Source organism: Anser anser, assembly GCF_964211835.1.
Source record: "Anser anser genome assembly, chromosome: 5".
Lineage (NCBI taxonomy): Eukaryota > Metazoa > Chordata > Aves > Anseriformes > Anatidae > Anser > Anser anser.
The window spans coordinates 14,778,048-14,803,220 of record NC_139725.1 but is presented as its reverse complement, the minus strand read 5'-3'; the positions used below and the strand labels follow the sequence as shown (position 1 = coordinate 14,803,220).

The 25,173-nt window shown below is 41.0% G+C and overlaps 1 protein-coding gene across 1 annotated transcript in view; it reads left to right on the top strand.

The window, feature by feature from the left end:
- Positions 1 to 528: 528 nt before the first annotated feature.
- TTC17 (tetratricopeptide repeat domain 17) overlaps positions 529 to 25,173 on the top strand; it is a 58,923-nt gene continuing 34,278 nt past the window's right edge. Inside the window, exons 1-12 of the mRNA XM_083837236.1 lie at positions 529 to 759; positions 15,439 to 15,528; positions 17,297 to 17,466; positions 18,495 to 18,606; positions 19,727 to 19,858; positions 20,531 to 20,640; positions 20,959 to 21,103; positions 21,432 to 21,571; positions 21,817 to 21,977; positions 22,317 to 22,429; positions 23,946 to 24,086; positions 24,475 to 24,590. Of these exons, the coding sequence (XP_083693362.1) occupies positions 544 to 759; positions 15,439 to 15,528; positions 17,297 to 17,466; positions 18,495 to 18,606; positions 19,727 to 19,858; positions 20,531 to 20,640; positions 20,959 to 21,103; positions 21,432 to 21,571; positions 21,817 to 21,977; positions 22,317 to 22,429; positions 23,946 to 24,086; positions 24,475 to 24,590 (1,646 nt within the window). The 5' untranslated portion in view covers positions 529 to 543. The remainder of the gene's footprint in view (positions 760 to 15,438; positions 15,529 to 17,296; positions 17,467 to 18,494; positions 18,607 to 19,726; positions 19,859 to 20,530; positions 20,641 to 20,958; positions 21,104 to 21,431; positions 21,572 to 21,816; positions 21,978 to 22,316; positions 22,430 to 23,945; positions 24,087 to 24,474; positions 24,591 to 25,173) is intronic.

Here is a 25,173-nt window from a genome sequence, read left to right as displayed (position 1 = left end):
ACAGTGCAATAAAATTTATTAGTATCTTATGATAGAGCAATAGTGGCTTGGAGTAACAACCTCTTTTATTCGGTGAAATGAGCAATGTGCTATGGTGAAAACTTCGGCAGCAGTAAGTAACTTGTATTTGTGAGAACCTATTCGATATCCTTAATGAAACACAAGCCCTTGCCTTAGCTAATCACTGTGACTGCATGTGTAGAGTTTCATCTTAACTATATGCAGTGGGTTTCTGTTACAGACGAGTTCTACTGTTTAACAGGCTCTGGGAAGTCTGGTCTCTTTAAGAAACAGAACCACTAGCAGCTCAATTGCGAACTTAACAGTAAAGCAGAATAAGCAAAAGCGAATTAGGAAGATCCTAGTTGGGGCTGGGACAAGGTGTGGCTGCTGCAGGGCGGGTACTTCTCACGGTGATGTGGACGCAGTCGCCCGGGGTAGGACAGAAGCAGCTCGGGCGTCCTCGGCCCCGCCTGAGGGGAGCCGGGAGGGCCTCAGCGGGAGGCGCGCCCCGCCCCGCCCCGCCCCGCTCCCCCTCCCAAAATGGCGGCGCGGGCGGATCCGGTTCCGGGTGGCGCGGGCAGGCCGGGATTGGGGAAGATGGCGGCGGCTGCGGCGTCCGGGCGGGGTGGGCTGGGGCGGGCGTGGGTCTTCTCCGGCTGGGCGCTCGGCCTCTGCTCGCTGCTGGCCTCGGGGCCGCGGCCCGCCGCCGCCACCACGCACTGGGTGGTCACCGAGGACGGGAAGATCCAGCAGCAGGTGAGGGGACCCCTCCGGCACGGCCTCCCCGCGGCGGGGGGCGAGCGGCGAGGGGCGGCTGGGGGGTTGGGTCCGGGCAGGTGCTTACCTGCGGCTTTTCCGCAGTCTTTAGGCGCCCAGGCCGCCTCCTGGGTCCTGCCGTGCTCCCAAAGCCAGCAGGGCCTGGACCCTCGGCCGTGCCCTGCCGGTGAAGGCAGGGGTTCTCCTGCTGTAGGCACTCGCTGCGCTGCCCTTCTCCTCACGGCCGGTGTCCACCCCCAGAGACCCCCGCTGGTCCTGGAAGCAGGCTGCGATGGGAGCGTCATGGGCTGGCTTATGAATGAGTTTGCGATTTTTCCCATCCCCACCACGCCCACCCAGCTGCTTCCCATTTCTTCTGGAAGAAGGAGAAAGGATCTTATGTCAGCCGTGGTGCAGGACTGTGTGCTTGCCTCCTTCGGCAGTAATTTTGTGGCTGCAGTCAAAAGCGTCCCGTTTTGGTACCGGGCTGTACTTCACATGCACTAAGCGGCTGAAAGAGTCAACGCGTATTTGTGTTTGGGTCCTCTCTACCTGGCTTCGATCCCTCTCTGTTGCAAGAGGAACAGCACCAGAAATGTGGTATCATGGCAGGTCTGATATGGGCATAAACATTGCTACCGCGTCTGTTTGTAGCTGGAGTGGAAGAAGCAGCCTCTACAGGAAGCTGCGTGGTCTTCCCCCAGTAATTTTTATCAAAAATAGAGCAGTAGGGAGTGATGAGTGTCTGTAAACATCACTTTCCTTTTGAGGCACTTTTGGTGGGGTCTCTTATCAGAAAGCATTTACAGTCCCGAGACAGGTGGAACCGGCTTCCCGTAAAGGAACCTCCTGCTGTCTTCATCAATCTGAGGCGCCGTCTTATGGGTCTTAAGTTGTCTACACAGGTCTAAGCACTCTCTCACCCTAGTTAATCACAAATTAATGAATGACAACATTTCCAGTGTTATTTTTCCTCCCTTTTCCACTTTACATAGTGGAGAAGTGATGAGAGTGTATGATGATGGTGTGGAAGCATCTGCATGTGTATATTAATTGTATATTATCAAATTTGGGTGAAGTGTTGATTTTGATTATTGCATGAAAAGCAGCTGTGACTTGGAAAAATCTAATTAGCTAACATGACTTGAAAAATCTAATTAGCTAAATGCAGCACTGATTTTAGGAAGTGGCTTTTTATGCTGTCAGTTAACTGATGGGACGTGTAGAAGCTTCCACTGTACGATTGCTGTGCAGGAAGCTGTTCAATCACAATTAGCTGCGCCCTCTAAGGAGAGCCCCTGCCCGTGCCACCCACCGCTCAGTGCAGCCCCAGCCTGCCCCGGGCCTCCCTGCAGCGGGAGGCGAGCTGGGGGAAAGGGGCCTGGGGGTGGGTGTGGAGCTCTGCTGGCCCCAGAGCCGCGGGGGAGCAGCCAGAACGTTCCCGTGTTCCTCATGTCAAGTACTCAAATGCTAGAGCTGATGTGATGGAATAGCGTCTGCAGAACAAGGTAACTTCTGTTTTTTTAGCGTGCGCAGTCAAAATGAGTCCACCCAGTACAAGCAAGGAAACTCAGATTCTACATACGGTGGTACTTGGAACGTGAGGAGCTGCATTCATCTTCAGTAGCTGGGGGACAGTGCTTCTTCACGAAGTGCTGCCAATTGTCCAGTGAGTTTTTTTTGGAGTAAGGTGTGTTTCAGCATCCCTTACTGTTTTCCTTCTGGTGTTTGAGAAGAAGAAACAAATTTTTGGGTGTTGCCATTGCCAGCCCTGCAGAGCACCTCTGAATTTCACTTTGTCCCACTTATTTGTATTTTGGGGAATGAGAAGCCTGGGTATTTTCTAGAATGAACTTGAATGTTGTTTTAAATGCCAAAATATAATTATTATTTTTTGCTGCTAACTGTTGAATCATAGCAGAGTACTTCAGTTGTCCAGCAAGGAGGAATTGTCTTCTGTGCATTGGTAATAGGATGATTTGTAATTGATTTATTATCAATTCATTGATAGTACCATTGAATTCCAAAATATTAGGGCTGTTCTCTTAATACCAAGACCTAAATACTTATTAACAAAGCATAAGCCTAAAATTTCCCCTCAGAGCATCCTTTTGTTTTAGTTTTTCAGGGTGTTACTCTTCATTAAATTGATATTTATTATGAGAAGTTGTCTTTTTACCAGTACTGTTTAGCCAGAAAGAATGACTGATTTATTATTTTTTTTAATTTTGTGTGTTTTCAGTGGGGCTTTCCGCTTTCCTTTACATTCATCTTGCAAGCCATAGGGCTGTGCAGCTTTTTGTGTTTCTCTGCGGTGTCTGGAGTTTCAGCTTCTCAATGTATGTGGTGTGCTACCTGTCACCTTACCTTTCTTTTAGTCCTTCTAATTAATCTGCTGCTGTTTTGTCAAAAGATATTGTCACACCAGGTTTCTCTGTAGTACTCTAGACTTCTCCTTAGAACTTCAAAGTAACGATTCATTCTTGCTGTTTCTGTGGCAGCCCATGTTTGAGTTTTGGAGAACCTTATCTTCCAGAAGACAGCTGTGTAAGTGAAGGCTCACGTTTGGAACAAGCTTCAGCTGCTGCTGGTTTGAGCACAGTAACCTGAAGAGGATCGTAGAGTAATACTGCCTGCCCTGCAGCTCAAAGCAGGGCCAGCTCGGGCAGGTCGCTGAGGGCCCTGCCCACCTGAATTTAGCGTCTGAGGATGGAGATCCAACAGCTTTAGCTTTGTTGGGCCGTTGGACACCTGGTCCAGTGGCTGACTGTTTTCAGAGTGAAATTATTTTTCATCTTTTCTAATTAGAATTTCACTTGTAGCAGCCAGTGTCTGATGCCTCTCACTGTGGCACCTCAGAGGAGTCTGGCTGTGTCTTCTCTGTACTCTCCCATGAGGAAGCTGAAAACAGCAGCAATGCCCCCCTGTCCTCCTCGAGGCTGAGTCAGCCTGGTTCTCTCAGCCCCTCTGTGTGCTATGTGCTCCAGGCCCCTGGCTGCCTTGAACGGGCTTTGCTGGCCGTGCTCAGGTACGTCGGTGTCTGTCTCATGCCAGGGACTGAAAGCTGAAGCTGATTTATTCTCCCAAGTGCTTTTGCTTTCCTCACCCTGCTGGTTCCAGTCTTGCCACTGCAGCCCAGCGTGCAGTTGACCTTAATTGCTGCAGAAGTGAATGCTGCTGACAAATCATCATTATTTTTTTCCCATATCAGAACCCAGATGTCCTTTTCTGCAAAGCTGTTTTGTGTTTGGCCAGCACCAGCATTTCCCGGAGCAGGAGACTTCCAAAGGCGCTGGCTTTGTGCTTGCCTTTGCTGAATGGCCCGATGGTTTCTGCAGCTGTCCCTCTTAGAGCAGCCCTGCCCTCTGCCCTGCCGCCCCCGCCCCACATTTGCAGAGGACACTAGGCTTGCTGAGGTCTTTTTTCCACAGTGTTCATGAAGACACTAAACAGTGTTGGCCCCGCTATTGATCCCTGCGAATGCTGCTCGTGACCAGCCACTGCTGGACTTTGCACTGCTGATCGCAACCCTTCCAGCACAGCAGCCTTCAACTGGAAGTGGCTAGCGCTGTCTGGTGACTAAGAGTTGTGGTAGCTTTTGTATTGCTTAATTTTAGAAGTATTAGCTTTCTCAAACTCTGAAATGCATTTTAAAATTGTCACCTTTTTGGAGCAGGAAGGGCTTAATCTTCACTTGGACTACGTAGGTTTATCTGAAGGAAGCCCATGTAATTGGTAAAGATATGGGCAGAAAGCTCAAGTGATAGTAAAAGGCAGCCATTTGCCCTGTTAAATGATTCACTAGCTGTAGATGTTCAGATAAGTACCAGTGACAAGTGACTTCCCTGCAGCTCGTAGTTTGCTGCAGTGAAATTTGTTTTCCTTGTTACCAAAGTGCACTGTGGATGAGGAGCTGAAAGCAGAAGTTACAGATCCTGACCTCTATACAAAATCCAACAGCCTGGATCTGTTTGGGGGAAGGGGTTTTATATTATGGCCCTAAGATCTCCACTAGTCATGTTCTCCTTGTAGTGCAGTAAGAGTGTAAGCCTCTAGTATGAGACTACATTGGAGTGAGATTGACTTGTCTGTGGCATAAGACAGCTTGCTGACTGAGATTTCATATGGAGTTCCTGGTGGTAGAGCAGCCTGACAAGTGGCAAAACTAAGGCAAACCTAACAACTTGCAGTGTATCACCAAGATCTCGTCTAGTAAATGGGAATGCTTGCTAAGTAGGCCCTGCTGTTCCAGTTTCTGGCGAGTATTTCTGAATGATGAAGCAAGTTAATTCCCAGCACTGCATGTAACGTTTCGTTGTCTCAGTACACCATCACAAGAAAAGTTATCGAGTTGTATCTGTTGCTCTAGTAGCTGTTTTCAGGTCACATACATCTTTCTCTGAGTTGGTTCCTGTTCTTTTTTTGGTGTGAGTCCTCCTTCAGTTGTGTGTTCCTGCGAAGTCAGGGACCAAGTCATTGTATCTCTTTGATGAAATTATATCTGCGTAGTGCATGTTTATAAACCTTTTTGTTTCACAACTCCCAGTGTAAAGTTCAGACTAATATATAACCAATTTTAGACTGTGCTTTTATGATTGTAGGGAAACTGGCTACTCTACAGAAGCACTAGTGTACTTCAAGAGACCAGAGAAACTCGGCATAGGGAGGACAGACTAAATAAGGTGCAGCCAACAGCTTTCATACTCATTCGTGGCTTTGCTGGTGGACACTAGCTGCTGTCATGCACCAGAGACCTGACATACCACAGCTGAGGTAGGGTCTTCACAGAGGTCACATTTGGGCTTGGTGGAGACAATTACAGCCAAGCACGTTGTGCTGGACTCCAAAAACTGCCTTTATGTGGACTGCTATAAACACTGAAAAAGTCAGTCCAGAGTAACTAAACGAAAGTAGCAAAGAGCTCCCAGACAGATGGTTCAAAGCAGGGCTGAGGAAGCGTTGCCAGGAGCAGAGAGCCTCAGGCAAGGAATCTGAGCTGGCAGAAAGTTGTTTTGTTTTAATGTGCTGAAATTTGTTAAGAGATGACCAGAAGAACAGTGTGAAGGAGCAAGGCTTTTAGCCTGTCCTGCGCTGAGAAGACTAGCCCCTCAGTAAGCAACATCCGAATTTCATGGAGAGAGACATCGTGTTTGATTCCTGCTTAGTACAAGAAGAGAAGCGTTACCTAATAGGTTTTCATTTGGTGATGGATTTGAATGTGAGTGTGTCCCAAGTGGCGGCAAGGCACAATGATTCACAGATGGCTTTAAAGTTAGTGAGTGCACTACTGCCATCAGTCTGACTGCCGCCTGACTGCATGGTACACCAGCAGGTTGAGATGAAAACAACAGTCTATGCATACACTCAGACTAGAGAAAAAGCAGCCACCCAAAGCCAAGGAAAACTGAAAATCTAGTGCAGGCAAACAAAAACCTATTTTCTGTTTGCAGAGCATCTTCTGTGATATGTTAAGCAGTTGCTCAGTCTCATCTTGAAAATGACAGGTGGATGTTTGCTTTGCTACTTCTCTAAAGGTTGGTTTTCTTGGCCATCTGACCTTTTTCTTGACTGAATTTCTAATTCTGCTAAGTCTGCTGTGTGCTAAACAAAACAAATTGCTCTTTATTGCTGGTGTGTGTAACAGAGCGCCTTCCTCAAAGCAGTCTCCAGCATGCGTGCCTCTGGATGAGCATGTACAGAGAGACCTCGGCTGGAGATCGGTGTGAATCTGCCCAAGTTCGGGAGTTGTCATCCAACCTCAGGATGACGACCTGAAGCGTGATGTTATTGAAGTGTAGGTCAGCTTATCCTTGTTGAAAAGGGACGCTTGTTTTGTTTTAAAACTTCTTGCTTAAACACCAAAGCACTGTAGGATTTTCGCCTTTCTTTAGTGGGGAAAAAAATAAAAATAAATAAAAGTAACTCCTTCACTTTATTTTTTTGCCTTCTCATGAGAATCTGTGGAAAGCTGGGACCCGTGTGCTGGATGTCTGAGAAGTTTACTTCGTTGTCCCAGATCAGGTGCTCCTGGCCTAGAACTGCGCTTTGCCAGCGCTGCGTGCCCGCTGAGGAGCGAAGCACGGGTTTTTGTGTCACCGCGAAGGTCGTGGCTGATCAGAACTCAATAAAAGTAGTCCTCGTGTTAGCCTGCACGTGCAGTGCAGTCAGAAATGTGGATCTTTTATTCTGTGGGGCAGTGGTGGAGGATAAGTAGGTGTAACTGCTGTCAGCTGGGCTGCGAGAGGTCTGCAGCGGAGGCGCAGGCTGGGCAGGCCACTGGGGTAGGGCCTGTAGCGGCCCCGCGCCTCACGCGTCGGCCAACGCCAACCCTTAGGCCAGAGCTTGGCTGCTGACAGCAGAGCTCTGACACAGGCGTCCGAACGTAGCAGTAGGCACTGAGGGGGTTCAGCCTGCAAGCCCCATCAGTTCTGGTTTGCCAGCGCAGGCCCCGTCCCTCTCTGATTTTAGTGTTTCCATGTGGCTTTTGTCCCCTAAGCTGCGTCTGGTTCCTTGATCTCCTTTCTCCTGGTATCCTCATGATTTGGCATCCTGGCCTGTTACCCTGTTTTGTGTCAGCTTTAAGAGTAAGGCGGACTGACAAGGTGATGCCAATCAACTGTTCGAACCCGATTGTTGTGTGGTGGAGGCTCTGCCTGATGCCTGACAAGCTTTCCCCCATAGCAGGAGCTTCATAGCAAAAGGGCAGCCTGGAAGCTGCCCAAGCACATGTGTGCAGAAAGGCCCAGGGAAAGCCAGAAGAGCAATGTCAGCAAGACTGTACGATCCACTGGCTTTTCATGTAGCTGAATTTCCTTTTTTTTTTTTTTGCATGTAAAGCTGAATCCCTACCTGTTTTTAACAAGCCAGTTGAGAAATGAAAACCATGCTATAAAGTGCCTGCCCTAAAAATATAGCATAGGATAAAGTTGTTCATTAACCAGAAATACCTAATGGGTTGTGTGTGGGTTGTCACTATTTGCTGAAGAAATTACTGCTCAATACTAACATTTTTAGGTATCTTGTGAGAGTATTTATCTTTTTCTGTAGTTTGAATAATAGAACACAGTGTTTTTAGGATTTGGCAGCGCCTGGGCAGCAGGAAGCAGTCTGCCTTTCTGAAAACAAATTCTTGTTTATTGCAGATTTGTATTGGTGATCTCCATCTCTTGTTTTGATTTGGCTGAGTGTACAGCTGATACATATTTGGCTACTGTCGAAAATAAACCTCAGCTAGAATATACACATTGGAAATTTGTTTTGTACCAGTAAATGTGGCCACCAATACGCTGCATACAATTGGTGTTACGAATCAAGTGCTGTTTTCCTTTGTGTTTAGATCTGTTGTCTACGATACTCATAGCCACTGTGCTCTGTTGAAGTGATCTCAGTTGGGCTATTGGATAATACAGAAACTTTGTCAGGTTTTATGTTTGAAGTGCTGCAGGCATTTAAAATTTCTTTTCCCTGCAGCTCAGCTCTTTTTAACAATATCAAAATGGTTAATGCTGCTTTTTAACAGAACCTGCAGCTGTAAGCTTTCAAGTAGCTGAATATTTAATATAGAAACTCAATTCAGCATCATTTTTCTAGGTGAACCTTTGTGACATCCGTTGGAACAAGTATCTGCTGACGCTCTCTGCTCATCATTTGGATAAGCCCGAGAGTTTATTTTCCACTTCAGTAGCTTGTCTTACACTGAAGCCTATACAGAAATTTCTGCAGCTTTTTCAGAAATGCCATGTTAGTATCACGTTAGCGTAGAGTATCTTGAGATGGCAAGAATATACCGAAAGGCAAGCAGCAGTTTTTAGATCCTTCTCTCCTACTTGAGACTGCAAAGGATTCTAGTCTAGTGGGAATCGCCTTAATTTCTAAGTGAAGTGGCAAAAATTCAGTATTTACAGTCTATAAAACAAGTACAAGGAGCCCATTTTGTTGCATACCATACATTAATGTAGTGCATCTTCCAGCATCTTCCTGTCATAATCTGCCTTCTGCATGTCGTAGCTTTTAGGACATGCACAGGCACTAACAGCTGTTCTGAAACTGGTAGTCCTGTACCTCAATTAGTAGTGAGATTTCCATGTTACTTTAAAAAAAAAAAAGGAAGAAGGAAAAGTGTAACCTAAAAATAGTTGATTGAGGTATTCATTTGCCCTCTTTTTTTAATAATAATAATTCCTGGTGTATGTAATTGAACTGTGAGGGAAAAAATACACTGGAAGATTTGGCAAAGGTCTAAGTATTCAGAGGCTTTGATACCTGCAGGTAACACAGGAGACTCTAGGACTTCAGGGTTTGATTCAGCTCTTGTCTTTTTTTTGTTGCATAAATTCAGCGTCTTGCTGAATCAGGTTCTTGCTGTACTTCGTGAAGATGAATAAACTTGAACTGTGCTTTATAAAGAAACTTTCACCTTTGGGCAAAGTTGAACGGAGAACAAAATTTAAAAGTGGTTTCCTGGCAGACTTTCTGCAGTGTAGCTGTAGGAGCCATTAGAGTTTCAAGGCAGGCTTTTCAGCACCATTTTTTTCCTGTTTACTATGCTTGAATCAAAGTCAGTTTCTTGCATTTCAAGCAGTTCATCTTGGATGGCACAGTTTCAGCACTTTAGAGAAGGAGTAAATGAACATGGTGCTTTGCCATCAGCCAAGCACTTTGAGTTAAAAGTAAATAATTGGATCAAGCATCTGTTCTGGTGCAAGAGTCCCTTCTAACCGTGAGGCTGTTGTATGTGTTCTGCAGGTTGACTTCCATTTTTTTTCCACCTGAAAGAGCATTCTGGGGAGTTCCTTAAATTTTGTAAAAGATTAGCTAAATCTAAATATCTGTTTTTTATTTTTTTTATTATTTTTTTTCCTCTTCTGAGTGCCCTGTTGAGATGATAAGGCACATCAGATGTAGACTTTGAAAGGGTAAAGGATCTGTAGTGTTGGCAGGCCATGGTCCCATATTGCAAGAAAGTGAAGCTACCATTTCCAGTGCTGTTTGAATTTATGGTAACAACCTCAGCTCTTGTCTAAAACAAGGCAGCAAGCATGAGATGTTATGAATTTTAACTCTTGGCTGGTGGGTGGACGTATCTGCAACTTTCTGTTTGACAAGGGGAAGTGTGACACTCTAAGTGAAACCAAGTCTTGGCACAGTAAAAGGTTCAATCCTAAGATAAAAAGAAGCAGCCTAGCACACGGGTATTGGATTGTACCTGCTGCAGTGTTGAAATACATGACTGCTTCTGATATAATACCTGCTCTCTAATAAAGTTCTAGTGGTTGTAGTCAGTTCTAGATTAGTTTCCAGAGTAAAGTTTTTTGTTTTGCTTTCCCTGTTAGTTAAATGTATAAAAATTGGCGTTAAATGCAAACTCTGTGCCACACACATCTTTAACAGTGCTTCGAAGAAATACAAACTTGTGTTCATTACAGCCATTCTAGGGCTGTGCCATCAGCAAGTCTGGTGAAGCTCAGTGAGACAGGGGTCACCTACACCTTTTATTTCGCAACAGGAGGCTTTCAGTACAGTTATTTGCAAATACCTGTACTGTCAAGAAGGAAGCTATGGCTGTAAGTTAGTGGATGCATGCCCTGTGCACTGTGAGATCATACGCAATTGTAGAATCTACACCTATATGGATGTGATGTGCTCTTTCTTCAAACTGTTCCAGTACCACTGCTGTTTTCTGTCTAAAGAAATATTTTCTCTAGTGGATGCCACGAAGATTTAGTTCAACTGTGCAAAGACAAGAGACATGATGAAAAGAAAAATAAGGTGATGTTTTATGGAAAGCTTCCTGGTGGAGCCAGTCTCCCTCCTATTTTTTTTGTTTTAGATATTTTCTTGAAATTAGAGGCATTTCCACAGTGAGATCGGCCTGCTAGGTGACTACTAAGTAGAGGAATCAAGCGTCTGTAAAAGCACAAACAGGACATGAGCCTGAATGAAACCAGTATATTCTAAAATCTACCTAAAGTCTTTTAGAGTGTCTTTCTAGTGGGGAGAAAGAGATGTAATCCAGAACAGTCCTCCAGGTACCCATTAAATACATATTTGGACTGTAGCTTTTCAGACTAAAGAATTCTTTGACAAATGAGTGAAACCGTGAGGGCTTTTCTGAATCTCCTGTTTGTGTTGCCATCTCTTCAATTTTTATTTTTTCAGCCCACAGAAAAGCTCTATCCTCTCTTAAGTTTGTGTTCAGTGTACTGTTGTCCAATTTTGGGGATATGACTGCACAGAAAAGTGAAAAGGTGGTGGGCGAGCCTGGCACAGGCAGCACCAGCAGCGAGGACGCAGTAAAGGTGGAGAACCTGGGTCACAGGCCCTGCAGGAGTCAGAGCTGAGTGCTTGTTTTTAGCAGGTGCTGTTACCCACCTACCTTTACCACTGTTGATACTGTTACCTCTGCTGTGTAGGTTATGCTGACATTAAAGCTTCGTTTACTACCTGCTCACTGTGGTAAATTCATGGTGAGGTGGAATTGACACCCTTGGTGTCAGAGGTAGTACGGGTGATCTTCACAGCCGAGTAGGTCAGCTCTTGTTTTTTTCCAGCTTTTTACAGTTGGCATTGTAAAACTAAAATGTGTTCCATCCAGGAAGAGGATGGTGTAGAATGGTGGATAACAAACCCCAAGTCCTGATAGTACTCTGGGCTGGGTCTGAGAGGAGGTTGCCTGTCTGGTGGCAGTTGCAGAGGCCTGTGGTTGTCAGGGGTTAGCCCCGAGATGAGAGCTGCTCACCTGAGGCCAGTTCGGGCTGGTGTGCTGGTCTGCCTCAGTACTAATGGTACAGTCTTTTTGAGTTATTTCTTACCTGGTTTGAATGAGCTGTTTCTCAGTGGAGCTCTAAGAATATAGATAGTAAGAAAAGGGAAGATGTCCCCACTTGGCAGCCCGGTGATATTTTGGATCAGCCCTAGCAGCTCAGAAAACTGCACTTCAGATTCTGTGGCATCGTCCTCCAGGCTGATGCCTGCTGAGGGCCAGGTTGACATTATTTTTCTCATTTGTAGGCATCATATCATAAGATCTCCTGTAGATTTCAGTTAAGAGTCTGTTTTCCTTTGTGTCATACGGCATTACTCTGTAGGTCTGAATGCTTTTTATTTCCTTGGTTAAAATCATACAATGCCTTTGTACTGTAGATGTGCAAGCTGAAGAGAACAAGAAGCAGTACGCTGCATTCAGCTCACTTTTATGAGCTACCAAAAATGCTTTGAATACTTTGGTTGTGTTGGATCAAGTTTCCTTTCCAAATCTTGTATTTTTGACCAGTGTTGCTACTTATTTTTTTCCCATTCAAATTGTTGTTCAGAAGTTATTGGATCTAAGTGGATTTTTATATCTGGGACCTAACAGTGAAGTCTTTAATAATTTCTTACAATGGAAGTCTTGAGGTTTCATTGTCAGAAATGATGAAATCTAAATGCAACGTTGGATTGACAGTACTAAGTTTTTTTATTTTAGAGCTTTTTTTTCAGGCTTTGCATTGGTCTTGGAGACAATAACTGCTAAGATTATTAAATAATAACTTTCTACTAAGTTGAAGGGTTTTGCTATCATTAGAAAGTCTTCATTTTGTGACGGACTGAGGTCAGATCTGGAGTTGAAAACCTGAAGACTAAATAAGATCATGCATGCTGCTGAAGCTGCTAAACATGATATAATTTCCTGGTGGATTGACGTAACTTTATGAGTGAATTCAAGGGTGTTGCTGTTCGGCTGCTTTTGTTGCTTGTGATTTCTGCTGCCAGGTGATAGTTGATAGGAATTTGGAGCCACTCAGTTAAACAGAAGCTGTCTCTTAGTATGACTCTGCTTCTGAATGAATGGTCACCTGAAATCATTCAACTTTCGGAATAAGGTTTTTAGAAAAGATCATCTCATTACAACCCACCTGCCAAGGGCAGGGACGCTTCCCACCAGGCCAGGTTGCTCAAATCCCCATCCAGCCTGGCCTTGAGCACTTTCTGGGATGGGGCATCCACACCTTCTCTGGGCAGCCTGTGCCTCACCACCCTCTGAGTAAAGAACTTCTTCCTTATATCTTATCTAAATCTAATATTTTTTAGTTTAAAGTCATTACTCCTTGTCCTATCAGTACACTCCCTGACAAAGAGTTTATCTCCTGCTTTCTTGTAAGCCCCCTTTTTTAGGTACTGGAAGGCTGCAATGAGGTCTCCTCGGAGCCTTCTCTCCTCCAGGCTGAACAACCCCAGCTCCCTCAGCCTGTCTTAACAGTGATGCCTGCATAATATTCTGCAAAAAAAAAACACTCCCCAGATGCAGTTAGTCACTGAAAGTGGAGCTCGTAGTTGACTTTGCTCTTAGTGACAGTGTGATATTGTGCAAACAGCCTTTAGTAGTCAGAGGAACAGTGCTGTTTTGGAATGCATGATTAAGGGCTTTAAATAGTAAAATTTACCTTTGTTTTCTTTGCAAACTCATACCTCATTCACTTGCACATACCATGATAATTTCTCCAGCAAATGAGGTACGAACAAGTTCTACATTCACTACATAACTCTGTTTTATGAGTAACATGGTCAAAGTGAGGTGGGGCCCATAGGAGGAAATATGGCATATAACTGTAAGTAAAATGCTGTGGACTTTAATACTTCAACTAACAGCATTGTTTGTTGTGGGTGTTTTTGCTACTGCATTTTCTGTGCTTCTCTGGATTATTGTGGATACTCTATTGCCCTTTGCTGGCAACAGTTAAATCCATAATCTCCAAATTCATAGGGTAACTGGTATCAATTAATTATTACTTTCTCTTCATCTGGTGATATAATAATTCACTGGGGAAGAAGATGAGTGTGCAGATAGCCACCCTCCAAAAAGTCTGCATGCTGAGAGAAGTAGTTCAGCTTGTGATTTGAAAAGGAAAATTTAGCCAAATTTAGCGAAGAGCAACCTTGTAGGTTGTTTGTTTTTTTTTCTTTGTTTGGTTTTGAGGTGGAGGGAACACAGGAACACACAAATACTTGGTTTTGCTTAGGAGATTGAGTCCTTGCTTAGTAGGGAGGTTTGTAAGGAAGGTGGGCCTAATGGTCAGTAGTCCAGAAAATGTAGATTTGAGCTTCTTCTTTGACTTAGAGCCAGGAGAACCTGGCTCGAGGCTTGATCTGTTGAGAGGTCACATTAAAAATGAGCATCAATTTGCTCTTCTCCTGCTGGAGCTGCAATTCCCTGCAATAAGAGGTCCAGAAATATGTCCAAGTTGTTTGGAAAGTTGGAAAAAAAGAAAAGCAGGAGCTCAGAGGCTCTGCTGCTATATGTGGTAGGCTCTTCCATTAAATTATAATGTCACCACGTTTGTATAGACTAAATAAAGGCAGCAAAGCAATCACACCTGGCATAGAATGCTCCCATTACTTCAGTAAATTTAAAAAATAGAAACAGATTAAGGCAGAAAGCGGTGGGCAGCCCTTGTAGGGGAGGTATCAGTGCTAACACACAGTTAGTGTTTGTGTCTTTATGCAGTAGTTGGTTCCATTTTCTGTAAATTTGAATGTAAACTGAGCAGATCCAGGGATATCTTGCCGTAGATCATCTACCATAACAGCCTGAGGTACAGTTCCATGAAATGGGTGAACTCATCAACATTAAAAATTAATGGTAGAAAGGGGAGATCTTGCTGTTCTTCTCACCCTCCTTCCTCATCCTGTCATCACATCCCCCTGGCCATTTCCTTGCTTCTGTTCTCATTCTCATTGGATCTTCAATGAGCTAATTTTAACTTACTAGCTCAGGTAGAGCAACAAATAGCAGCAGGTGACATCCTGTTGAACTATCGAGTTTTACTTAGCTCAGGAGAGCCAGGTAGTCACCAGAGGTGACGAGGTATTAACTTACCGCAGTGACAGAACGGGGAAACAGGACTGGAAGCCTGGGGGTGGGACCCACAGCGCGCCTTCAACACTGGAGTCACTTTCCCCCACCCAGTCAGGCACTAGAGTTGGCTTGGCGTGAGGACAGGGCTGGAATATTTCAGCTGTGGAAGGAAGTGCCATAGCTTACTGAAACCATTTAGGAACCAGTAAAAGTCAGCATGTGACCACTCGTGTCTGTGACTTGCCCATAATGTTGGAATTTATCGAGCTACCAGTTCTTGTGCATAGCTATGGAAGCTGTGGCAAAGTCTCTATAATAAAGTTTTCAATCTTTGTCTGCTTACCTCTTGATTTCGTTCATTTACTTCTTCATCCTGAAGGCAATAGATCTTTGAAAGGCTTAATACTGGGCTTGTGTGTTAAATTGGTTGTGTGGAAGAGTTCACTTGAAGCTGAAATACTTTATACCTCTTGAGGAACTGGATGGAGGAATTTTAAAGCTGTAAGAGAGAACAGATTTTTGCAGTAGCACTTTCAGTTTATCTAGTACTTTAGTACTTCAGCAATAAGTACTCCTAGCAATGCTTTGGTATTTTACTTGCCTCTTATGCTTAGAATTTGTGCACCTGAATAAACCAAAGTAGGTTTGAAGTTAAAGCATGGGTTGGACTCTCCAATTACAATGTTGTTGGAAATACAGATTAAAAATATAGGAATATTATGAATGGTGAGTGGACATAAAATCTCTGAAATGACAAACTGTAGTTGAATGAGCATAACTTCCTATCTTTTAAAATCACTCTAATTTAGAAAATGTCTTACCTGGAGTGTTGAATTGTCTTGCAGGTTGATTCACCGATGAACTTGAGGAACCCACATGATTTGGTAATACTAATGAGACAAGAAACAACAGTTAACTACCTCAAAGAACTGGAGGTAAAACAAAACTTTAAGTACTTACAAATTGCTGAAGGTACAACTTTTATTTCATAGGGGTTTTAGTGATATATCTAGACAGGGAACAAGAGTTATTGCTGGCATAGTTCTGCTTAACCGAATGGATGAAGAATTATTCAGATTTCAGGATCTTTGTGCCTCAAGTTTGCTCAACTGGTTATCATTTTTCCCAGATGCATCTCTTTACCAGTTGTTATCCATAAAGCCTAATGCTTTTAAGTAAAGACAAATCATTTATGTACTTGATTTTGTTGCTGACTACTGTTTTCCAGAACTATTTATAGAGGTGTTGTCTTAGATTTGTTGTAGCTGCTATTGAGAGTACATCCTGTAGACCGTGATTTTCCCTGTACTCCTCACTGTTTTTTTCAGGCCATTCTTCTTTTCGTAGCTCTGTCTAGGACAAATCAGAGAGGAGGTCACCACTGGTTTATTTCAAGCCCCTTTATTACAGAATCACAGAATGGCTGAGGCTGGCAGGGACCTCTGGGTCCATCTGATCCAACCCCTGCTCAAGCAGGGCCGCCCAGAGCAATTTTTCCAGGACCGTGTCCAGGTGGCTTTTGAAGATCTTCAAGGAGGGAGACTATGACCCCTCTGGGCAACCTATACCTGTACAAGTTTAAATATGATAAGGATGGGCACACAAATAGCTCTCAGCCTTTCTTTTGGCCACACATTCACTCCTCTTTCTCTTGTGCCAGATTTCATTTTGTCAGATTATTGTAACTAGCTAACTGAGAAGTTAAATGAACACCAGAGATAACTTCAGGAAAATAAGAGAGGAATACCGGAAGAAAAAAGCAGGACTGTCCCATATGTGATTATATTTGGCTGATCTTTTTCACTGAGGTGTACTTATTTTTGTGGTAGTGGGCATTTTAGCTATTGTGGAAAAAATAATTTTAAGCTCCTCAGGACGTGGTTTGTGGTTTGTAAATCACTAATGTAAAATTTGTGTCATACAAATGACTTTCAGCAGAAATAATTTATTTTAAGATCTTGCAGAAGATGCTATTACTGCATATATCTCAAGTATTGCATAATAGTGTGTTATCAAATACATTTGGCTTTAAAAATGCAAATTTTCTTTTCACACGTACAAATCCTTCTGATATTTAGTGGGTTTTCAGTTTGCAGATCTAGGTGAGAATTAAATATAGCATAATGTCCTAGGATAGATGATTAGTCCATTGACTATTCATAATAACATTCTTTCTGGGGTGAAGGGTAGCCCCAAAGGCATGTCATAAGCTGACATAACAAAAATTGTTCTGTCTCGATTCTTGTTGGCCTGCTGCCTCAGTTATACTTTGCATGCTGAATGGCTAACAGTTCATGTTGTTTGCACTCTCTGATACTAATTTTGTGATGTCCTAAAGTGGAGAAAAAGGGTCTGAATATGAAAAGTTGGTTTATTGTTAACTACTATTTCTTCTTTTTCTGAATGGCCACCAATGAAATTGAAATGCTATAAGCCTTCTTTTTAGCTACAGCAGGAGAAATAAAGGCCTGTTCATGTTGTATTATCTGTGCTGAAAGTATTCATCTTCTATCTAAACCAAAAAATGTCCTACATATGTTACAAAATATCATGAAAGATTCCCAGAATATTAAGAGAAAATTTTACATGTTCTTCAAATTGACTTTGTTTTAAGGAAATAACTGGATTGTTCAACTGCTAGTTACTATACACTTTGCTTTCATCAGGATACATTTTTCTGTGTTTTTTTTTCTATTCCTACAGAAACAGTTAGTTGCTCAAAAGATTCATATAGAGGAAAATGAGGACAGAGACACAGGGCTGGAACAACGGCACAATAAAGAGGACCCAGACTGCATTAAAGCAAAGGTGCCCTTGGGGGACCTAGATCTATATGATGGCACATATATCACCTTAGAGAGCAAAGATATCCGGTAATAAGATGCTTTATATTTTAAGATCTTTTCTGAATGGAAAAAAAAATCTCTTAGTGCAATTAAAAAGAAAAACACTGTCGTGTGACTGTTCTTTTAGATGAGTCGTTTTATTTTATGTTAACATGAACTAACATTGAAACAACACCTGTCCCTAATTACAAAAGGGTACAGTTCAGAACTACTGTCTCCTCCCAAAACTCATCCATGTTACTTGTTGAGACTACCCTAACACTTCTCATTTCTTCTCCCAGACTCCCTGTCAGTTTTACCAAGGTAATCCTAATGACAAGAGCACACATGAATTAAACTGAAGTGTTTCATGCAGAAGGGGGTCAAATTTGCTTGAGTGCTTTCGGTTTTTTTGAGCTAGATATACTTCTTGTAGTGGGAATTCTCTTGACTTAATTTTAAATGAAATTCTGTTTATGACCAAGATGTTATACTTCCTGGTGAAATTTTATCCCATGCATTTAGCAAATAAAGGATGTGTAGAAGTCTGACATTCAGCTTCATTGGTAATTCATCTTCAGGGAAGACTGTTTTGTTTTTTTGTTTTTATTTTTTGAACATAATCAGATGAGTATGGGAGGTGGAAAAAGGTTAATTTTATCCTGAGATACCTTCGTTTGGGCTTTTAACTACTTTGTTGTTGTGTGGTTGTGGGGATGTTTTGTTTTGTTTTGTTCTGGGGGTGTCCAGTTGAGCCTTCTAGTCTGCATGCGTTGTTATTTGATGAGCATATAAATCATTAATCATACTAGCGATACAGTAGGTTGATGGTGATGCATTTTGGAGGCTATCCAAATGTTGATATCTTTTTAAAAGCAGATAGTAATTTATTTACTTTATAGTGATGACATCTTTAGACAACTGAAATCAGGGGAGACATCAGAAATGGTGTTATGAACTCAAACACAGAGGCTTTGTAACAGTCAAATCAGAATATTATGTCTGTCAACTACAATATTGTATTTTATGGACTTTAACAGTATTTTAATCTGGAGTCCACTATGTTATGTCCTCAGCCCTGAAGACTATATAGACACAAAGTCACCAGTGCCTCCAGACCTGCAGCAGCCAGACTGTACAAAAGTTCTAGATCTTCCATACAGCATTCATGCTTTTCAGCACTTACGGGTAAGCGAGCAAATGGAAGTATGTTATTTTATTTTTGTCCCCATCAGGAAGAGGATCAGAAAACTCCTACTGGCAGTTCTCAGTCAAGGTTGAAAGGTAATATAATTTTTTGAGACTGTCTGAGACTTCTTTGAACCACAGTTTTACCCTGCTTGAAGGACCTGTTTGTAGGAGGATGCTTCTGTCAGATACAATTGTCTTTTGTTATTTCTTCTCTTATTTTAGAGAGCATTTTCAGGCGTTTGTTTTCATAACATGTTTTGTCAGTAAAATGACAGTTTTCATTGGAAATGCTTATATCTTGTAAATTGTTTCAGTTGAAAATTGGGGAGCGCTAAGCAGCCTCATTAAGATGTGCAAAGATTCATGGTCAGAAAATGGTTTGCATGTTTGTCAGTCGTTCATAACATACCTGCCCGTACCTTTGATATCTGAATGCCAAACTCTAACCCAGAGGATGAGATGATTGTTCTTTAGTAGTTCATCTCTTTAGAATGGTTACAGAAGTGTGGTGCAAAAATTGCTGTTGTTAACAATAATGTATGAACACATTTTCTAATGCAGACCCAGATTTCTTGATATTTCTTTTATTACAAGTCTTGAGAACAATTTTTCATCTACAAGTAAGGATTTTCTTATGAAGAAAACGGAAACACAAGTTTTCTAGTTCTATTCTGGGTTTGTGTGTAATTTGGAAACAAGTACCTTTTTTGTTCAGAAAAGAAGAAAGGAAAGAAAAGCAAGTAATTCCATAGCACGTAACATGACAAGTGTGAGTTAAGTGCCTCAGTGGTCATTAGTGAAATCAGTAGCTATCAAATGTGCAAAGCTACCAGGAGTTGGTACTTACCCTGTAGCGTTCCTCAAGCAGAGGGTGCTTTTAGAAGAAAAGATATTAATGACTGCTCAAGTGTTTGCCAATCCATAGTAATATATATTATTCATATGTCGAAGATGTAATATCCTGTCAAGTTTTGAAGATCTTGATACGAAAGTATCATAAGAATGCAAAATAAACTGTAAATTTTCCTGGAAGGAAAATATACACATGTTCTTGTGTATATTTCTCTAGTTTTTAGTTAAAGTGTCAGCAAACACCTATCTTCAATTTTTATTTTAGGGAGTCCAAGAACGAGTCAATCTTTCTGCGCCCTTGTTACCTAAAGAAGATCCAATCTTCACATACTTGTCGCGGAGGCTGGGAAGAAGTATAGAAGAAATAGGACATCGTATTTATGATGGACTAATGAAGGTATGAAACTGTAAACTTGTACACTCAAAAAGAGTGCTAAAAAGGTCTCAGAATATAAGATATGCCTACTACATGCAGTCAGATCCAGTACTAGTTTTGCACATATATTTTGGTTTTACATTTCAGTTACAAAAGGCAGAGCAAAAACATTTTCTGCTAGGTAAGCAGAGGCAGGTGAAAGCTTCAGCAAAGCCAGTAAGTACATACTTACTGTCATCTTTAATGACTCATCTATTTTTGTGGTCTATCAAGCCACGTACGTTGCCCTGTCAAAGTAACAAGAGCTTTTAAACAAAAATGCGGGTACTTAGAGAACAAACGGTAGTACTGCAATGTCTTAAATGTAGTACCGAAATGTCTGAAATTTTTAAATGTCTTCCTGCAAAATACAGGAACTCTTTCAACTCAAGCTGTCTGTCCCTTCATATTTCATCTCACTTTGAATTTTTACCTGTATGAAAGGCAGAAGTTCTGTTTCTTTCATACACTTACATGCTGATTCATTCCTCCTGAAGATTCACAACTATGGCCAAATGACAGGTTTCCAGAGGAAAAGGATAACTTAGAGTTATCAGTGCTCAGTTTTCTATCCCATAGTAATTAAAGCCCTGAATGACCTTTTAGTTCATGTCTTAGTTGATTGTATAGTTCGTGCATTTCTCTTTACTGCAGAACTCTTCTTCCTGGGTACTTTATAATATGGCTTCTTTTTACTGGCGAATAAAAAACGAACCATACCAAGTAGTTGAATGTGCCATGCGTGCCCTTCATTTTTCTTCAAGGTGAGAATTGCTGACAAAGATTTTTTTCAGATTGTTTTTCTAGTCATCCTAATTACTAAACAAATTTTAATTTTTAAGACTGTATCCTAGGAAATAAACAAGTAACAAGAATTTAACTTGTTCTTAGTTTTTATGTGCTAAATGAGGCATGTATGTAATTCAGACACTTGATTCTTCTTTCAAATTGCATATTTAATATGTGACTGAAGAATGAGTGTGTTCTTCTGCATGATTCTTATACAGCCTAACCTTCTTTTAATCTTTTTTTTTTCCTTTCCTTTTTTTGGTTTTGCTTTTTGTTTGTTTGTTTGTTTTTAGGCAAAATAAAGATATTGCATTGGTAAATTTGGCAAATATTCTGCACCGAGCTCACTTCTCTGCAGATGCAGCTATTGTGGTCCACGCAGCTCTGGATTACAGCGACTTCTTTACCAGCTACTACACTTTGGGAAATATATACGCAGTAAATATTATCTTTATTTTTCAAGACTCATAGGAAATCAAATATTTAATCTTTCTGGCTTGACCTGTAATGCTTTAGTCTTCTACAGTGTATCTTGTGTTCCTGTGTTCCACATGCATTACACACTTAATGTTTAAGTGTGTAGGATGAAAATATTTTCATCCTACAGCCTCCCTTTAACAAATATAGTGGCTTGAGTTTCTGAAAAGATAGGCTGCTTGTTACCACAGGTTAAAATCTGAGTTAATGATTTCTTTAAAAATAATTTTTAAAAAGATAAAATATTACAGAACAATGGCTAATTCGTTGTCTCTTCATCATTCTTTAGATGCTTGGGGAGTACAACCACTCAGTCCTGTGTTATGATCATGCTCTACAGGCCAAGCCAGGTTTTGAGCAAGCTGTGAAAAGGAAGCATGCTGTCCTATGTCAGCAGAAACTTGAGCAAAAACTGGAAGCTCAACATAGGTAACAGAAGAAGCACCCTAGTGGAAGTTCATGCAATCTCAATTTATTGTCCTGCTGCAGCATTTCGTTACATTTCAAATAGAATAAGTGTTTTTAATTTCTACATTTCTTTGTCTATTTGCTGAAGTTATTCATAAGAATACTTAAGGCAATCCAGAACAAAGCTGAAAATGTACAGTATTATAGGAAAAATTATATTTTAAAAAGCAATAAAAGTAATTTTTTTCTACTGTTAAATTTTCAAGATCACTTCAGCGAACCTTGAATGAATTGAAGGAATATCAGAAGCAGCATGACCATTACCTTAGGCAACAAGATGTTTTAGACAAGTACAAGCTCATCCAGGAGGAACAGATCCTGAGGAACATCATTCATGAGACCCAGATGGCTAAAGAAGCTCAATTAGGTACAATTTTTTAGAGTTAATCTTGATTATAGCAATGAAGAATTGCATGCATTCAGACTAATGTCAGGGCATAACTTATTTGTATATTTTGATGGCCTTTAGTGGCTGTTCTGTTTCACCTGTTAAACCAGTGATTATGACCTGTTCTTGAGTAGGTGTTTTTTGAGTCTTTTAAAAGATGAAATTTTTGAGCTGGTTTAAAAAAAGTGGTAGAGGTTGAAGGTGGGTTTTTCTGTGTTTTTTTTTTGTTTCGGTTTGTTTTTTTTTTGACTGTATACTCTTCTCCTCTTCTTGAAAACCTCATTTACATTGTAGAGCAACATGTTTTGTGCTCTGCAGGGAACCATCAGATTTGTAGACTGGGCAACCAGCAGCATAGCTTGCACTGCCAGTGGGACCAGCCTGTTCGCTATCACCGTGGAGACATTTTTGAAAATGTGGAATATGTTCAGGTTTGTTTATGAATTGATACCACTGTTCTAACCTGCAGTTCTTTTGTTCTATTTTTTCTTCGAGAGGTTTAACAAAGGGAGGTATCTTTGGGGTGTCATAATTATAGTGAGGAATAGCTTAGTCCCCTTACGAGAGTTTAAAGTACTAAATGTTAGTTTCTTTTGCTAGTAATACAAGCTGAGATCAACAGTGGATTATAGAATTGTAGAGTTGTTATTAAATAAGGCTTTGTTTTACTTAGAAAAGAGAACTATTAGAGTTATTTAAATTTAAATGCATTATTTTTTTCCCAAGTCTTAGTTTTGTGTGAGGTACTAGCCACTTCTGTAGTCTCCTTCGCTTTTTCAGCCTGCATAGAACAGACAGCCATTTATTTCTAGGAAATACAGAAATTCCTAACTTGAGGAATTACAGCTTTCTGTCACTTAAATATACTACATTTCAGGAATGCTAGTAGGAGCGTAACAAGTTGAATTTTCCAATTCATTATCCATCAAAGAGGACAAGAAAAGTATTAGTTAATGAAGAGGCAAAGATTTCCAAGTTTTCTTTTCAAGTGTACAAGTGGTATATGGAATGAGAATTACGCTATATAGGAATATACTTTCCATTAAAATAGTTCAAAAATATGTTTAATATTGTATTAATCATTTGTCTCTACAGCCTCCGTGAATTGAAATTTCTTTTGTTTATTGTGCTATCAATATGACTCAAACTATGTAACTTTTGCATGTTCCTTCAAATTTATTGTTTTGTTTTTTTCCTGCCAGAAGGAGCACAAAACTGCAATACCCAATTAACAGATAGAAGAGTAGAGCTCATTTGTGGTGAATCTAGTGTGTGCTTTTTGCACTAAAATAGTGTGTTAGCAGCCGTAAAATAATGTGTTAGCCTGGTTTCATGAGCATTTGCTAATTGTGTATCTTGAACTAGACAGTGCACTAAGGAAATTTGATACAGGAATAATGAGAAGTGCTGGAAGCAGAGCATATGCTAACACTGAAAACCCAAGCAGCCGTGCTGATGTGTTAGAACTACAGATAAAGATTATCCTTTAATGTATTTTGTAATGTGGAATGTGTTCTGGAGCTTCTTAACTAATTTAAGAAAACAGGAATAATAATTTTTAACTATGCAATGTTTTCTTCTTGGATGTTTTTCCTATTCAGGTTATTAAGGTTGTTTTGCAAGCCATGAATTCTGACCTGAACTAGAGATACGTGGTCTATATCTGTACATATAGCTTGTGGTCTATTAGAAATGTTGGCTTGATACCTTTTAGCATTATTTGGTGATTTGTAGTTGTATTTTCATTACTGACTTACACCATGGATATTGCTTTTTCCGTGGTGTGTGTGGATCAAGAAACTTGAATTTCCATTTTTTTCTGCTACTCAATTTCAGATCATCAGTAAGATTAATTACATAAAGTAGTGGGGAAAAAACGCATAGAAATTCAGCCAATAATATAACATCTCTTCTCCTTATGAAATACTGGTTTTTTTCTGTTTCTAGTTTGGTGAGGACTCTTCAACTTCTAGTATGACATCTCTGAATTTCGATCTTGATACAAACCAGACTGATCACAGCCAGTCCTTGCGGTCTTCCCCTGTTGCTCGTTCCATCGTTTCAGTGTGGAGTGTAGAATCCAATAGAGTAAGTGAACAGGATAAGTTTTGCTGCTTCAAAGAGGAGTTTTGAAAGTGTGCATCTCATCTTGTCCTTGATTGTGTGAAAATTTGTAGCATTTCTTTATTATGCTATGCCTATATGGTTTCTGCATACCAGTTTCCAGTAATTTAAAACTCTACTACAGTGCAGAGGGGGGTGGTTGTTATTCACTACCTTTGCAAAAATCTAGTGCAAGTAAAGCAGTACAGCTGAGTAAAAATAGAAACTGAGATGCTGTTCCAGAAAAGATAAAAAATCATAGTTCTGAAGATCTCTACTCTTCCTCCAGATTATTCCTTATTTCTTATTAGATTGTTAATTAGAATGTTAAAAATGTTGATCAAATAATCAAAATAATGCCTTTTCCCCTTAGGACAAACAGCATATTCTTTGGCCTCAGCGATCAGAGTGCATGAAATCTTTCCCCAAAATTCCTGATCCAGAAGAGCTGCCATCTTATTTCCTGCCACCAGAAAACAGGGGATTCAGGCAAGTGTTGATTTTAAAAATTCACATTTATAAATTTTGACACAAAGTTTTAATGAATGGCCATTTTTTCTCTGGAGAGGACGGATACAATTAGTAATCAACGGTACAGATGTATTCAGATCTCTTCCTTTGGCTGTCCAAGTGAATGAGTGATTTTCCTTTACTGTTTTTTTGCTGTAACTGTAACAGACCAAATTCCATCCTTCATTTTTTTTAGTGCAAGGTGAATACGTGAATTATCTACGGTGTTACTAAAAGAATGAAGGTTTAAGTGCAGGTATGAACATATTCTAGAGTATATTTTAAGAGAAAGAGAAAAAAGTCTGTTCTCTCTATCTAATAAGCATAATTAACTGTTGTAGGTTGCGGACATCCTCTTAGCTTTAGTTAATGGCAAGCTGTGTAGACCAGAAAATTAGGAGTGGAAAGCCTTGGATTATTCCTTTGGGACAGAGGTACAAAACCAGCTTAGTTATGGAATAGCCAACAGTATTTGTTATTAAATAGGGTAAAACAAGTGTGTCTACGCTGCTTATCTTATGTGGGTCAAGGTAATTTCATAATATTCTATTCACTTAACATT